Below are 17,406 nucleotides of genomic sequence, written 5' to 3'. Positions count from 1 at the left end.
GTAGTTGCCGTAATGGGATCTATTTTATTTTAGTCCCTATCAGAGCTATCTATATATAGGGTATCCCATTAGTTGCATTGCTCTTTGGTCGAGAATGCATTTATTTAATTTATTTTTTTGGCTGCGTCGATGAATTGAAGCGCATAATTAAAATTTAATTCGATGTGTGTAGACATTGGCTTTGCACGCTCTTACATGTTGAGTGACTACTGTGCTTCCAAAAATAATAAATATTCGCAGAGTGTTTAGCAACAAGATGAGCCAAAGTTACATAAACAAAGAAAAAAAGTAAATTAGTATATTTATCGGGTCTTTATGCATTCAATTATAATTCTCTTATCTGTTTAATGCACGAATTTACAAAGTGTAATCCGGGCTACTAATTATTTGGCATTGTTTTTATTACAATTGACTAATTGTTAATAATTTGTGCGCTCAAATTTGAGAGCGATGCGTTAATGTAAATAGCCCACTAATTAATTGACAATGGGCAAATTTAAAGGCACAATGGAATGTCACCAGCGGGGAGGGGGGCACGGGGCACGTGGTGCAGCATGTTAATTAATTCAATGAATGCCAAACATTGTTAATTATTCATAATCAAATATGCAATTGCGGCCCGATGACAGCACGAAAAACAGCAGGCCATCATCAATGGGGCGCTCATGGTCAAAATGCCCATTCGAGTCGAGCTGAAGCTGAGGGCTAACCTGATCTGGCCACATTGCAGTTGCTGCAACAATTTGAGCCGGCCTCGCTGCTGCAATTTATGCAAATTGCTCTCAGTTGGGCTCGTCCAGGACTCGCCGGCTCCTGCGGCCTCTGGTTGCGGCTTCATTAATAGACAGTTTGGTATTTTTGTTAGCTACCGAATGATTTAAGATTAGCTGTAGGCCAACGCATCCGCCTCTCCCTCTCTCTCTCACTCCCTCTTCATCTCTCTGTTAATTAAAGTTGCATTTCAGACTTTGCTGCTTCTATTATTTGTGGCAGCTGCTGTCGAAGCGCATTTCGAAATGCTGCTGCAACAATGTTGTTGCCTCGAATTATGCAGCCCTTGCTGTGCTAAAGGAAATTTGATTTTTCCGACTGCAGAGCCTACCAATACGCAGGCATGCCGGTGTCACTCACTCGCAATGGCCAAAACCAAAAATTGTCCAAGAAAATTTGCTCAACAATGTGCAAAGGCTCTATGCAGCTATGCATGCGTAGGTATGCGTGTGTGTATGTGTGTCTTTTCACATTGGTTACAAGTCAAATTTCCTGCATACGCTTGAGGAGACCAACACCCATCCCCACCCCCGCCCCTTTTGCCAGCCCACTGGCCATGCTGTGTGGAATTTGTAAAGATTTTGTTCGCTTCCTTCTATCGACTCTTTTCAGTTTAGCTCTCAGTTCAGTTTGGCTGCTCTGCTGTGCGAGACATATGCAGTAATATACTAATACCTGTGCAACATTTCACCTGAGCTGAATGCGACTGCTTTAATAAAGCCTGCCTTCAGCTGCAGACAAGACACAAGTTAACCAGCTGCCCTGCCCCTCTTGCTCCCCGTTTGCCATGTGATTACAACAATAGTCGCTGCTGTGTTGAGCCGCACACTGACTGCCAAAAGTATGCTACCCAGCTGCCTGTCACTGTGGCCACAGTGGGCACGAAGCGTGAGCCCAAGCCATATGAGCCATAATGAATGTGAATAATTGGGGCATTTAACTATCTGGCTTAAATTAAAATATATTCTTGTTTTGAAAAAAAAAAAAAAAAAAAAACAATTTTTTAAATTTATTTATTTAATTATTTATTTTTATTTTTATTTATTTATTTTTATTTTTATTTATTTATTATTATTTTTATTATTATTATTTATTATTATTAATATTATTATAATATATTAATTTTTATTTATTTATTTTTATTTTTATTTTTTTTATTTATTTTGTGTTTGGGCATAAATTTTATTTTGGTTTAATAAATAAATATATTCTTTATGAGCTTAACTCATTACTATTTCTTAATAAGTTTTTTTTTCAAATTGATTTTTAAGACAGACATTTATACAAAATCTGACCTATATATATTAAAACGCATCTTTATTTGCAGCAGCACTGTGTATGTAATATTCTTTATGAATATTCATTAGTCATTAATGCATATTTAATGAATAAAATGTTTTTTTTAGCATTTTTAAATATATATATATATGCTTTTTATACTCTGCGCATTTAGAGCTTTCCATTTTTTTTTTTGTTGCTTGTTCTTTGATTATTCCAGCTCTTCATTTAGGTATATTGAAATTATTTCTATTAATGATTTCAATCAAATGCAGCTCATTACTATTTCATTACTAGATGGCTTAAAGCAAGTACTTGTCTCATAAGCTAAATTACCAATGACTTATCGTATACATAATTGGTTATACCCATACAATTTTAAGCATATCAAATTACTATATATAAAGTATCCCAGCTGAAAGAGTTTCAGCATGCTGAGAGCAGCAAAGGACTTCTCATATTCTGTTTGAAATTACTTTCAGAGACTTACTTAAGGCATTTGTGAGGCATTCCATCTGATAAATGGTTTATACTGGTATTTGAATGAATTATGAATTGCTAAAAGCACACTCTGCTCGCATCATCTACTTATGTCCCAATAAATTGATTGATTACTTCTGTATGACATTTAATATATATATTATTCTTTATTATTACTTTTAATGTTATTTATTTATTATTATTAAATAAAAATCATTTTAGACAAATTAGTGTCTTAACTATATTAAATATTTAGTGTAGCGCTTATCTGTGAATTCCAGTAAAGGGAAGAGGTTTACTTGTGAATATTCAATTAAGAACTAAATATTTACTTAATCAGCTTTCAAAGAGCTTTCAAGTTTTTGATATACACATATTTATGTCTAAGATGACATGATAATGATAAAAATAATGGATAATAATGTCTTTAGATAATAATTTGATCACTGATTATTTTGATCGTATAGCTTTCAAATTATTTTCATATTGGTATGTCAAAATTTCTGAAATTCACTATCTATGACGGTATATGAGTTTTATTACTTTTTTTTTTTCATTTATTTATTTTTTTTTTTATTTTTTTTTTTTTACTTATTTAATTTATTAATTAATCCTACTTAATCAAGCCAAAATAAAATTTTATATCAACAATAAATATTGATTTTAATTGCATAAACAACGAATCTTTATTATTATCAAATTGTTATTAAAATTTATAATTAAGCATAAATATTATTAAAAGAAACTCTTTCGCCTTCCATTCACATCACAATTTTATTTATATATTACAAAAAATCATTCAATTACCGTATTTGCTGCTAACTAGTTGATAATTGGTTTTAATAAGAGACAGTATGATTGACGAAATAGCAACATCATCCAAGCTAGAATGAAGAGCAGCTAAATGAAGTATTTAAGCCACAGTGGCAGCAGCAGCAGCAGCAACTGTGTAAGTATTTTGTAACTGAGTGAGTGCTGGCCTTTGACGAGCTCTGTCTTTAATATCCCAATGGCTGGCTAGCAGCAGCAGCAGCAGCAGCAGCAGCCATCAGGCAAAACAAGCTAAAAGATGCGCTACTCTCATTCCCGGCAGGAGTTGCCTTTGCTGCTTGCACACAGCGGGGCCAACACATGGCAGTTGCCTTTGTCAGACCCCATAGAGATTTAGCAATGGCAGCCCTTGGCATATTAACGAACTAGCACATCGCATGACAGCGCAGACACAGATACAGCTACAGCTAGATACATATGTCGATGCAGACAGAGATACTTACATATACAGCTGCAGATATGGCTTAATGGACGCGTCGTGGCCTGCCTCAGTGCTATGATTAATAAAACCTCAAACAAGCATCTGCATAGACAGCTATCTCTCTCTCGCTCCCACTCTCTCTCTCTCTCTATCACTCTCGGTGTGTGCTTGGAGCTCGTCTGCCACTGTGCGGAAATGCACGCGAGTGCCATTCAATTTGCCGACTCGCCCCATAATTTATTGTTGGTGGGCGTGGCGCATGTCTCACTTGTTAGCAGGACGCACGAAATGCCTTGGCATGAGCATGAGCATGATGTTCTATTGAAATATTTGCAAATTACAAAAAGTGCCCATATGCCCGCTGCAACTTTGACGATCCTGCTGCAGCATAAAGGACATCAGGTATTTTAAATGCACTGTAGATGGCGCTGTGCCAAGCAACGAGCAGCTACTGTATTGTTTAGCCAGCACAGTGTTGTAGCTGCTGTAGCTGCTCTAGCTGTCCGCTGCACATAATTTATTACACTCGGTAGTTATTTTAAGGCGTTACAGGATGTGCACACACACTCACACACACACACTTATACACTTACACACTCTCACACATGACAACCAATTTTTCTCCATTGTGCAATCTGTGGCATTCATTAAATAAAATAACTCTGCCCTGTCGTAATTGTCAAAGACAGTTTTGAAGCTTTTGTGAAATATTGCCCGTAAATTGTTTCGTTGGCCATTGTCCCGGCCCGGCCCGGACTCGACTCGCATGCAGATTTTCTATTACAAATTATTGTCTGCTGTATCCTTATTGACAGTGCTGCAATTTCATGCATATCAAATGCGCACAGTGGCTGCGTGATGTATGATCCCAGCCATGATTAATGATGGACCAAATCGATGGCTGGGATGAGGGAGCTGAGACAAAAGTGCCTGAACTGCTTACGTGGCAAGGTCAAAAATCGTAACAAACTCAATTAATATAAGCGCCAGGCAAACAATCAACAAACAATTCACCCGCCAGCTCCCACTCCTGTGGCATGTCCTTGTGCCGTGTTTGCATGCGGCGACAATGACGAGGCGAACGACCGTCGCGACGTCCATTGCGGTCCGTCATTTCACTAATTAAGCAAATATTTACTAGGTGCTTCGCTGTCCACTGTCGGCTGTCGGTTGTCGGCTGTCGGCTGCCCGCTGCTGGCGCAAGTTATCTGAAAATTTGCACACTAGGCGCCGCAGCACTAAGTCGCATCTAAGTCCCTTTCCTTCGCAGCGCTGCCATAATAAAGACTAAGAATAATTCCATGCCAACACACTCATAAATAATGAACTGGCTAAAATGCTGGACGGCTGCTGCCGCTGCCATTGCCATCGCCGTTGTCCTTGCCAGCGTTACGCATACATTTAAGGACTTCAGGTACAAGCGAAAGCACAGCCAGCCAAGTATTTATCATTTACAATAACAAATTTAGGGGATGCCTTGACCAAGTCGAATGTCGAATGCTCTATTCATATCACTATTCATCATTTATATTTTTTTTCTTCTTTTTCAATTTATTTCATTCTTTGTTATAACTACATGATTTTGTGAATGGTATTTTTACAATATTCTAAGAGTTTAGGCGTAATTTATATTTTGCTTTCACAAGGATTTGTTGTTTCTATTTATTTAATCTGTTCCAGTCGAACTTCAAATTAAAATCCATAATTATTTAAGTTAGATTTGTTGCTCTTAATTTTTATATATTTTTCAGCTTTATCAATAATTTTAATGCGATAAAAAAAACTATTTTTAAAATAAAACCCTTTCATGTCAATTAATTGATTTATAAATTTTTTAATAGTAAACAAAATAAAATTAATTTTCAATTAATGTATAAGAACTTTTTTCATAAACATATAGAAATTATTAAATTATAAATATTAATATTAAATTATATAAAATAGTTTCCATTACTGTATAAATTTTATACATGTTTAAAAACAAATATAGAGTATTTTTTTTTAAATTTTTTTTATGAAAAGAGAATATAATATAATATTATAAATTGCTAAAAAATTATTTTTTTTTTTGTCTTTTTTGTTTTATAAATAATTCTTAATTTCTATAAGTAATTCTTAAGCACTTCTTGCACGCAAAATCATTTTTAAAATTCATTAAAAACTTAAAAAGTTTAAACTCTTTAAATCGAGAAAAAAAACGTATATCGTAATGGTCCAAACTTAGAGCCAGGCTCAAAATGAATCATAAATGAAAACTCCTCCATAACAATTGAGGTATTCGTAGTCGATGGTTATTCGGTTTTTTAGGGTATTCATAATTTGTGAAGCATTTTTATGGTCGACAAATTTATCAGTGCCACAAAATGAGTTTCCCGCGGTGTGATGTAGCTGCCGCTGCCGCTGCTGCTGGCCACGCCCACCTCTGCTAGCTGTCGACGATTTGTCATATTTTAAATAGAACACCAACAACGATAACAGCAACAGCAACAAAGAGAGTGGGAGAGAGCAACAAAAGACAAGGCAATAATGCGTCGCAGCATAAATTTTATTTATTTTATAAGCGCTGCGAGCACTTGACGTGGCCTTTGCAAAGAGGTATTCAGATTGCGAGCAGCGGCCAGGTCGCTCTGTGACGCCACAGAGTCACCGTTTGATGGCGGGGGCAACATTGTTGTCAGTCGGGAGTAGCCAGGATGAAGGAAGGGATGGACCGGGTGGAGCGGGTGGACGGGCTGGACAGGCGACACTCTTTCTGGCTGGCACTCAAATAGGTTTTTAGTAGACCTTCGTGACAGCGCCCGTTATGAATGGAGCAAGCGGCTCTGACTGTGTGTGTGATATCAGTGTCCTGGCTGCCACTTCATGTCAGGCTTTGAGCGTAATTTTTCTCAAAAAACTCAGAGAAATATGAAAACTTGCAGCAGCAGCAGCAACAGCAGCGACAGCGGACACTAAACGAGATTTTCGCGTGGCAAGGACGCGCTTGTAAAAGTTGAAAGATTTGCATAAGTAATTTGACAAAATGTAGTTGACAGTAAAGGACGCTCAAGTGCTGCCGAAGCGCACACACACACCAGCACACACACCCGCACACAGCCACACACATGAAAATAAAAGTGCGAAAATAATATGCGAACAAAGAAAGTCGCACACACATAAAGCAAATGCATGAAGCTAGAAAAATGTTTGATGATAGCGCAATTTCTCTTACTTAGGCCCAAAACACACGCAGACAATGAGCACGGCGCATGTGTGTGTGTGCGTGTGTATGTGTGTGAGTACTATTACTACTTCAACTACATCGCACATAATGCTAAATGGCAAAAATGCATTCATCATCTTAAAAAACAAGAACTTTTTAATAACAACTGCAGGCTGAGTTACCTTGATGTTTGTTCGCAAGAAATGTTTTAAGATTTCAATTCTGTTAAAGAGTCTGCGGATCAAGGCATAACAGAACTTTAACTTTAGAGAGAAGAGAAACAGAGTATTTTAGAGGAAGCACAACAAAGTCTTTCATTTCAATATTTGAAGAACATGTGAGGAGGAAAATAAAATTTTTGAGAGGGCAATATTTATTAAAATATAATATATAAATAAAAATTTATTAAAATATATATAATAAAATATAATATACAAATAAAAATTTATAAAAAGATTATTTGAAATATAGTTTTATCTAATTTTACTAGTTAAAAATAGTTGATCTTAAAAAAAGTATTAAAGTCAAAAGAAAAGAATATTTAATAAAATATATTATATAAATAAAAATATATTTAATAAATTAAAAATTGTTTAAAAAAATAAAATTATTTACTTTTGCCTTTTAAAATAGTAATAAAATAATTAATAATAATAATAATAAAAATAAATATGTATATTCAAAAGAAGATTTTTGAAAGAAAAATATTTAACAATATATACAATTTAAACAAAAATAAAAAATTAAAATATTATGTAGAATATTATTTTATTTGACATTATTAAAAGATTATTAAGAATATTATTTTATTTGATATTATTTGCCTATTTAAAATAATATTTGCTAATAAAATAAATAGATTTAAATCAAATAAAATATTATTTAAACAAAAATAATGAAAAAATTATTTAATAATTATCATTTTATGTTTGGTTAACAAAAACAATAGCTTTTAATCTTTTAAACACAAATCTCAACTAAATTTGAATTCTTCTGTAAATATTTTAACCAAATATATAAAAAGCCACAGCTTTTAGCAGCTCACTCCTTAAATATTTATGTAAAAAAAAGAGCAGTTTATGTAGCTCCAGCTAGACCCTAAACAAGCCATTTCCAAAAAGCTCTTCAATTGCAAAGCCTTTGGGAGCTATAAAGAGCCAAATGGAGAGAGAGAGAGAGAAAAACACTACTTTAACAGTTAATTAGGCTAAAAGCTTTATTGTAAATGTAAATAGGGAAAACAAAAAATAATTTTAATTATTCGCCTAGCCCTAGGCAGCGGGCAATAAGAATAATTAATTTCTCGAAACTCTTTCGAGTGGCTTTTGAATCCATTGACAAACATTGCAATTTATTTTTGATGTTATTTATAGCAAAGTTGAAGCAGTGGCTGTTTTTGATTTTTTATAGTGACAAAACCTGAACGGCGCACAATGTGAGCAATCAAATTATCTGGCACAAAATAATGCCAGAGAACACAACTCATAAAGCGAACATCAATTTGCCAAAGCGGGCCACGATATGAGCGTATAAATTTTATGCACTTCGACACCACAAAACGGTAATGATAATGCCGTGTCGTGCCATAAAAACCAAATCCTCCATAACAGCACAAAGCCCCATACCCACTGCCACCCCCACCCCCGTGCGACTGTGACAAGGTGGTAAAAAGGTGCGCAGCAAATGTAGCTAAACAAAAATTGCGAGAAAGGCTCAAAAGCTTCTGCTTGAGAATGTCGCTATGCATTTTGGCAATTGCCAGCCAAATGGTTCAACTAAGCTTTTTTTCAAAATACCCTGCAGTGAGCAGGGTGATGATGATGAGTTGCAAAAAGGGATATTAGCGAAACTGAAATGCAATGCATGAAAAATAGAATTTTGAATTGAAATTTGCGTATACTATTTATGGTATTTAAAGTTTATATTTATGTAAGATACATAAATGTAAAATAGGATTTTTATACTATTTATTCTCCATTATCAAATTGAAATGAGTATGTTGATTTTTATATATTTTTATTTGCATTTCAAAGGAACTTGATTTGACTAATTATTATTAATAAACAATTATTTATAAATTCTTTTTACTAATTATTGAATGATGATGTTTTTTTTTTTTTTTTAATATTTTACGTACTATGAAAATTTGTTATTATTGTCATTCACGAAAATTAAAATTAGTCATTTAAAAAATGAGCAATATTTGACTTTCATATATCCTTTTTCTTTTAAAAATACATTATTTTTAAAATTGATTTAATTTTTTTCCTTATTATTTATTTTTATTTATTATTCTTATTTATTTTTTTTTTGTTATTTTTATTTTTATTTTTTTATTTTTTTTTATTTATTTTTTTATTAATAAATAGTATTTTAAGTCATTTTTTCAAATATAATTTTAAAGATCAGATGCAAATCTCATAGCTAGCGTTACTTTTAAATGTCAAGGGGGAAGAGAGAAAGAGACATTTTAGAGAAAGAGAGAAAGAGAGTTTTTAATGGAAAAGTGAAATATTATTAGATATTTATTTATATATACGAACATATTTATATCCTTATTACTTACATTTATTCTTTTGCTATTCATTTTAATTGTAGAATATCTTCAAGTCCATCACTTTACTATAATAATGATGTATGTGCATATATACTAATACATATACATGTATATCAACAAGAAGATCTATAACAATGCATTTCCTTTCGCTCTAAATTTCAATTGCAGGGTATCTTCTAGTCCATCACCACCACCATAAAGCTCTCTTTATACAATAGTTTGCCAGCTGTTGTTGGTGCTGTTATTGTAGCTTTGGCTGGCCTTAGTTTCATAAGGACGCCGCTTATGGTGCTGACTGTGGCGACAACAACAGCAAGAACAACAACAACACTAAGTAGATAGAATTATTGAGTGTAGTTGTCGCTGCAACGGCTGACTGGCTGTGTGGCTGCCGCTTGATGTGCTTGGCTCAGTTGCTGGCAGCGTTCGGCACACGCGACACGTGCGAGGTGCGTGCAAAGTTGAATTGTCAGCGGCAAAAGTTGAAACATTTTTGGCAACAATAAAATAACAAAATACCAACGAGAAAAACAATAAAACAAAAAAGTGAAGGAAATAGAAATAGAAAAGTAACCAGCTGCCAAATACACCGACACCGCCTCAACTCGACTCAAAGGTAAAATGTGTGCCAAGCAGTAGAAGTAATCGACATGTCTGTTAATTATTGTGAAAGTTTTCTGACACACACGCGGATACAAATTGTCAGCCCTTGTGCTGCTCCAGCTCCCCTCTCTTCTCCTACTCCTTCTCCTCCTGCTGTGTTGGCGTTTCTATGCCATATGACAGCTGCTGCTGTTGGTGTTGGTGGTGCTGTTGGTGGTGCTGCTGACAGGAGGCGCCCTATCGAAAGTGTCTGAGCTGCAGCAAACGTTGTCGCATGCTGTGTGTGTGTGTGTGTGTGTATATCTATGTCTTTATCTGTGTAACAGTATCTCCAGTTTCATCTTCCTTCCCCATCTCCATCTCCATCTCCGTTTCCATCTATAACTGTAACTGCGCTGCGTGTGCGTGTGTGTGTCACACATAAAGTTATTCGCCCGTATGGGGAATGTGTTTCATGTCATAAAGACACGCACAAATCATGCTTAAACTCGGCCAGGCAAGGCTACGCTCGCCTCGCGCCTCCCCTTCTGCTGCTGCTGCTTCTTCTTGCTCCTCGTCATCTTCTACTTGTTCTGGTGTCCTGTGCGTCCTGGTGCTCGTTGCTTTTTGCTTAACTCGCAATTTATGGTTAATCGATGTTGTCTTTGAACGTGACCTATTTGCTTTATTTCGTCGCGCAGTGTCCTTTGTCGCCATGTCCATGTCCATGTCACCATTATATCCGCTGCTCGTCTCACAATGTCACCCCCCTCTCACTCCCTCTCTCTCTCTATCTCTCTCTCTCTATCTCTTTCTTTCCCTCACACCACACTCCAATCGCACTCAGCGTCCTGCTGACGTGTTAAATTGTCTTTTTGTTTACCCTCAATAAAGCAATAATTTATTTTTCATGCTCTCGGCTCTGCGTTTGCTTGCTTCAGACTTTTTGCTGGAGCCCAATGCAAATATACGCTTATACATATACACATATACGTATACGTATTTATCGCTTATACATCAGAGAGATTTGCCAAAATCGATATATGCGAATAACCTTGACTTTCAGGCTGAAGCTTTGCCTCACAGACTCTCTGACTCAGATGCTGCAGCTGCACTTTGTTGCCAGCCACATTTGTTGGCGCCAAGCAGTAAAAGCTTTACAGTTTTGCAGCCACTGTCACTGCTCCTGCCCCTGCCCCTGCCCCTACCCTTGCCACTGCCTGGCGTGACTGGCTTCTAGCATGACGCATCAGCGTGAACTAAAGTGCCACCTGGGTGTTTTAATTAGTGTCATTGTGCTCTGCTTATCGCAGCAGCTGCAGTCGTGACAGCGCTTGACCATCTAACTGGGTCATCGAACCCGTTGCGGACGACACTTTGCCAGGAGCAGGACACGGCCAATGAATGAGCTCATTAGCTTATCGATTTCATAACTGACATCAATAATTCGTTTACCTATTTCATTGATAGGCTTTCAATCGCTTGAGAAATGCTTACAATGCATATTTACATATTTAACATGCATGTTAAGTTCATTGTAAGGAAGGAGTCGTAATCATTGTATCCCATTTTATTTATTTATTTATATTTATTAGCTTATTGATTTAATATTCTGCTTCTGCATTTGGCATAGCTTGAGGTATAATTTGGGTAAACTGATAATGAAGTTGTATAATAAATTTAACATGCATGCTAAGCTGACAAGCACTATATGTCAATGTATTATAGGCATGCAAGTGTTGTAGGAGAAATGTTGCTGTCAGAAGAAATGTTGCTTGCGTCGGCAGTGAACGACTAACAAATACCTTGACCATTGCTTACACGTAGTAGAAAACTAGACCAAGTAGTAGTCACACTCTAGCATGGGAGATCAAAGGGAGAGATCGATATGCGATGTGGGACACAATGGAATAATAAAATGGATACAGAAGCAGGCAACGACTAAGAAATACCTTGACCATTGACTCATCTATCTCTAACAGTTCTGTGGTAGAAAATAAGGCAAAGTATATGTTCACTTTAGCATAGGAGATCAAAGGAGAGATCAATATGAGATTTTGGAGACAAAGGAATGATAAAATGGATACAGAAGCAGGCAACGACTAAGAAATACCTTGACCATTGACTCATCTATCTCTAACAGTTCTGTGGTAGAAAATAAGGCGAGGATTCTCTCACTCTAGAATTTGAGATAAAATGGTTAGATCGAGATCCGATGTAAGAGACAAAACAAAAAATCCTTCAAGTCTTTTGTGTTTTTTCCACCCATTACTACGTACATTATAAATTTAAAATTTGTAATATAATAAAGTACAAAATTTATGTGAAATGGCTTAGATATTAATAACTTGAAAAAAGGAAAGTAATTTGGTTGGTTTCTTCTTATGAAATTTATTGGAAAATAAAAAGATGATCTATAGTATATCAATGTAATCACAAAACGTTTTTGGGGAGACGAGTAAAAGGAAAAATATAAATATAAAGGCTTAAGAGTGCATTGAGAATCAAGTATAAATTATGTAAGTGTGTGTGAGTTGGGTGATAGAAGTACACGGTCTGGCAGATATTCAAATGGATGCTTATAAATTTGAATTCAAGGAACAGATAAAAGAGAAACAGTTACGCTGACTAGACTAGGCTCAATCATTGAAGCTGATCAAAAGTAAATATATTCAAGTTTCTCTTTGACTAAGAGTTTAGCAATAACCTTCCCATTTTCAATAGGTTCAGGGACAATCCCCCTTGCAGGGGTAACTCCTGTAAGCACTCAGAGTTGCGTGTCTACATTTGTTATTTGATTGCCGCCCAATCAATACCAAAAGGCAAGCAAAGCTCAGTCCTGTCACAGAAATTACAGTCAGTGAGTTGTTATTTCTTACTCCCTCCCACCCGCAGCTCCTCAAAAATTCAGTTCAAATATTTTTGAAAGTTCCCATTTAATTTTGTTGATTTATTTGTACCTCAAACTAAATATGAAAATATGTTCCATATTTTTCTTCAACAATTTATTAAAGAGTTTCCAGCTAATTGCTACAGTGGGTGCAGCAATGGCTCTAGTTGTGGCACGAGCGCGTGTCGATGTGTCGCAATTGTCGTTGTGATGTCATGCATGAAATATTGAGGTGAACAGGCACACACACACACACATACACACGTGAGCAGTGACTGCAACACTAATCAACCCGTTAAGGTTCAAGCAGTTCCGGTTCAATGCGCAAAGTGGCAATCCTATTGATAGGTGTGTGTCTATAGCAAATTGTATAAAGCTGAAAGAAGAGCGTTGAGTCGCACCCGGCGTTGCGCGTGCCGAGCTTACGATACATTCATACAGACTCTGGCTATATAAACTATGCGCAGTTCAGTCCATAAGCGAATCTCTCACGGAGTCAAGCAGTCAGTTATTTAAACAGTTTATCAGTTATCGCAGAATCAATCAGTCAAGCTGTCATAGAGCTGTTTAGTTAAGTAGATCAATGAATCATTTTGATATTAAAGCGATGACCTTAAGCAGCAGCCCGTGTGTCGTATAAATGTGCTTTAATATATTGACAATTAAGATAATAGCATACCCTATAATGCCTTATAAGTCCGAACTGAATAAGTCAACCGGACGCAATGAAGCGTTAAGTCAATCGACATTAAAGCATACACACACACACACATACTGGCAAAGAGATTCATGTTTGGGCATCTTTGCTGTTGTTTACAACCCCCCACAACTCTTGCCCTAATTAAGCCAAATTCTTAACCATAATAGCTGCCGGCTACGGTTGTCATAATAGAAATAATTATGCGAGGTAAATTACCCAAAGTATTAAGTGAAGCTCGGATGTCCGCGGGCCAAATATCGACTTCATTTACACAAAAACATAAATGAAATAAAAACAACAAATGAAAACATTTTAATTATGTTGAGAGCAAATGAAAAACGATTCCTGTTTGCAGACGCCCCAAATAAAATAAATATATAAATATTGTTATTAAAATGCTTTCTAGGCAAGCCATGAAATTTCGATTCGACTTTCTGAAGGTACAAGGGATAAAGTCGGCATGGAGTTTAAACTCAAGCGTAGAGCTATTGAGAATATTTCGCTTAGTACCCTTTCATGAAAAATCAAAGTAATTTTATCTTTCTAAATTCAAGAATATATCGAAACTTGTTATATTTTATATAAATTCGAATATCAGCCAATTGATCTAAAAGTAATCATGGTGAAGGTAAACCCATACAAGAATTGAGTAGTGAACGAGTTTATTTGAATTTTTTGCTTTCGGCAGATGCAACGCGAGGACCTATTCTCCAAGGAGGCGGCTCTGAAGAACCAGGCCAAGCGCGAGCTGGCCAATGGACTCGAGAAGGCATCGCTAGATAAATTGCGTCTGCAGTGCTTCAGCCGTGGCGCCACAGGCATCTTGGGACTTGCCAGGTGAGTGGAGCACCCCAAATTTCTGCATGTGTGCATTGCCAGGAGAGCAAAGGGCCAGAGCTTGGGGTCAGGTGGCCCAAGACAACTTTCTTTACTTTAGTTTTTCGTTCCGGCATATTTATTAACAAATGTGGGGTAGCTTGCGCATGATGATGAAATTGTTGAGTGCCCAGCATGTGAAACATGTAGAATAGGCAGCTGCCCAAAAGTGAAGCATGTTTTTTATGCCCATGCATGGCAAAGATGATGAAGCTGCTGCTGCTGCTGCTGCTGCTGCCGGTGCTGCTGCTGATGATGAGCATTGAGCTGGTGATGTGTTGTTAGTGGGCCGTGCTCGAGGTTAGTGGGGGAGCGAACCGAGTTAGGCACTAGCAAATATGTCGAGTGCATGTAGAACTAACATTTCGAAAGCTTCTCCAAGTGTGTGCCAAGCGGCAAAAACTATGGATGAAGCAGCCGCAGCCTCTGCCGCTGCCTCTGCCGCTGCCGCTGCTTCTGCCGTCGCTGATGTTGGAGGCTGTACGATAGCAAAAATCGCTGACTGAATGCAAACAAACATAATTGGATTTCTCTGCTTTCAGTACCATTCAACACTCTTGCACACACCATCACCCCCACACCCACCCACATGAGCCACCCAAACGCACTCACGCCCATAACCTGGCCGGGCAAACAGAAGAGTTTGCTTCTCGGCTCTCAGTTTTTATTTCAATTTCCGACTGGCAGCAGGTCCGTTAACAATTTTCCGTATTGAACATATAGACATTTTTAACAAACTCGCAACTTCAATATACACACATGTGTGAGTGAGCCTCGCTGTGTCCGTGTGTGTGTGTGTGTATTAGCTGAATCATTCTATGTCTGCCTATTGACCAGCATGAGTGTGTGTGAATGCATGTGTGATTTTTTATTTGTATTTATGCAGCTTGTTTGTCAGCCGGAAAATTCAATGCATTCAATGCATTTTCTAAAAAATTCCACACATTCTATTCAGCCTTCTTGCCCCCTCCTTCTGCTTGTCACTGTTTTCATTTCACGGCTAAAATTTATTTAAAACAACTTTTTTGTTTAGGGTCAGAATCGGTTTAATAACTGATGAAAAACGTAATAGCTTTGCTGGTTAGATGGGGGAACCTTTTATATATAGGCTTGCCATGAATTGTATATTCATTCCCTCATGGCTTCATCCATTTCAGAGCTTTTCGTGTAATGGATGACGATGGCAGCAAGACCCTCAGTCTGGAGGAATTCAAGAAGGGCGTCAACGATATGGGCTTCGAATTCGATGAATCTGATATTGCGGAATTGTTTAAAAGGCAAGTTTACTTGATATTCAAATACTCATCTGACTGCTCACAGTAAGTCCTTCCGCAGCTTTGATACCGATGAAAATGGCTCTATTAACATGACCGAATTTCTCATGAAACTGCGCGTAAGTCTTTCATGTTTCTCAATAATATGCATGGCTCTAGCGCCTTTCTTTCTCATAGCCCCCCATGGGCACATGTCGCCTTAATATCATCGATAAGTGCTTCGACAAGCTGGACACCAATTCCGATGGCCAAATCACTATTGAGGATCTGAAGCACGCCTACTCTGTGCACGATCATCCCAAGTACTTGAGCGGCGAGCTGAGTGAAGATGAAATCATGACTGCGTTCTTAAAGAACTTCGAGGCTGGTGCACCCAATCCGGATGGCATCGTTACCAAGGCAGAATTCATCAACTATTATGCCTCGATCAGCGCCTCGATCGACAATGATGCTTACTTCGATTTGGTGTTGCGACGTGCCTATAAACTTTAATATTTTTTCATTTTTATAATATTGCTATACATATGGAAAAGCGATCTAAGTTCCTACGGTTCCAATCGTAGGCTAATTAACGCTAACTATATTCCATACTAAACTAAAAATTCCAAAAAAATTTCTGTTGATTAGTAAAAATGCTCTACGCTCTTAAAATGCTATTATCTAACGTCTTCTTAATTTCACTAGTAAAATTAAAAATCAGTAAAATTTTCAATTAAAGCCTCTCTTGGTTGCTTAATGGACTTTCATGTATTTTTAGCTGAATCTGAATCAAGCGGAAAGTGTCAGTTAATATATTGATCGTTATCCTGTATATCTAACATATATGCATATTTTCATTCAACAATTCTTCCGCCATTCGCTTTTGCATAGTACCTATTTTTAGAAGAGAGCGAAGAGAGCGCCCATTGACAATCATAGCGAGCCTGTGCGAAGCGCTTACATGGCCTTCTCGCTCTCACTTAACAACAGCCGAACAACTACATTGGGCAGCAACTATTTTAATTGCTTTCTCGCTCTCACACCGCAATGAGTAATACTCAGACTGTTAACAGTGTTCGTTCAACAACAGCTGTGCGTATCTCCGTCTCACTCCAACTAAGCTTCACGAGAGGATATGTTCAGCCGGAGCTATCTTTACCTCGCTCTTTCGCTCGGAGTGAGTATTAACGACTAGGAACCACAAATGAGAAGCGCGCAACTTTAACGCTTTCGGATAATAATATGTATATATAGTTTTTGCAACAACACTACAAGCTGCTAAAATCTCACTAATACTAATGCAACAGTTGGTGATGATGATAAAATATCTAATAAAATTGTTAAACTATGAGCAAACTTTTTATGGTTTTAAATGTACATGTCTGTATGTATGTATGTATATACGAAGTCATATATACACTCTACTATAACCTCCACGCTCACATGACTTTTCTTATATTGTCTATACGCTAGCTCATTATCTATCATATACACATTTCTCTAGACAGTTGACATAAGCTTGACATATCTGAGCCGATTTTAATCCCCTTGTTTTTCGACTTAAA

The 17,406-nt window shown here is 36.9% G+C and overlaps 1 protein-coding gene across 2 annotated transcripts; it reads left to right on the top strand.

Moving 5' to 3' along the window:
• Positions 1–9,944: 9,944 nt before the first annotated feature.
• LOC108609338 (calcyphosin-like protein) lies at positions 9,945–16,518 on the top strand. 2 transcript variants are annotated; one of them, XM_018001109.2, is made up of 5 exons: positions 9,945–10,156; positions 14,401–14,549; positions 15,746–15,865; positions 15,924–15,981; positions 16,040–16,518. In XM_018001109.2, the coding sequence occupies exons 2-5, from the start codon at positions 14,401–14,403 to the stop codon at positions 16,352–16,354; spliced, it is 642 nt and encodes a 213-aa protein (XP_017856598.1). In that variant the 5' UTR covers positions 9,945–10,156; the 3' UTR covers positions 16,355–16,518. The 2 variants fall into 2 exon arrangements, with proteins under 2 accessions (XP_017856598.1, XP_017856597.1); XM_018001108.2 differs by lacking the exon at positions 9,945–10,156 and adding an exon at positions 14,164–14,340.
• The last annotated feature ends 888 nt before the right edge of the window (positions 16,519–17,406 follow it).

The sequence above is a fragment of the Drosophila arizonae genome, chromosome 2 (assembly GCF_054131065.1).
Source record: "Drosophila arizonae isolate 15081-1271.41 chromosome 2, UAZ_ARI_1.0, whole genome shotgun sequence".
Taxonomy (NCBI): domain Eukaryota; kingdom Metazoa; phylum Arthropoda; class Insecta; order Diptera; family Drosophilidae; genus Drosophila; species Drosophila arizonae.
The sequence above is the reverse complement of the archived record's forward strand: the minus strand, read 5'-3'. Positions and strand labels throughout refer to the sequence as shown.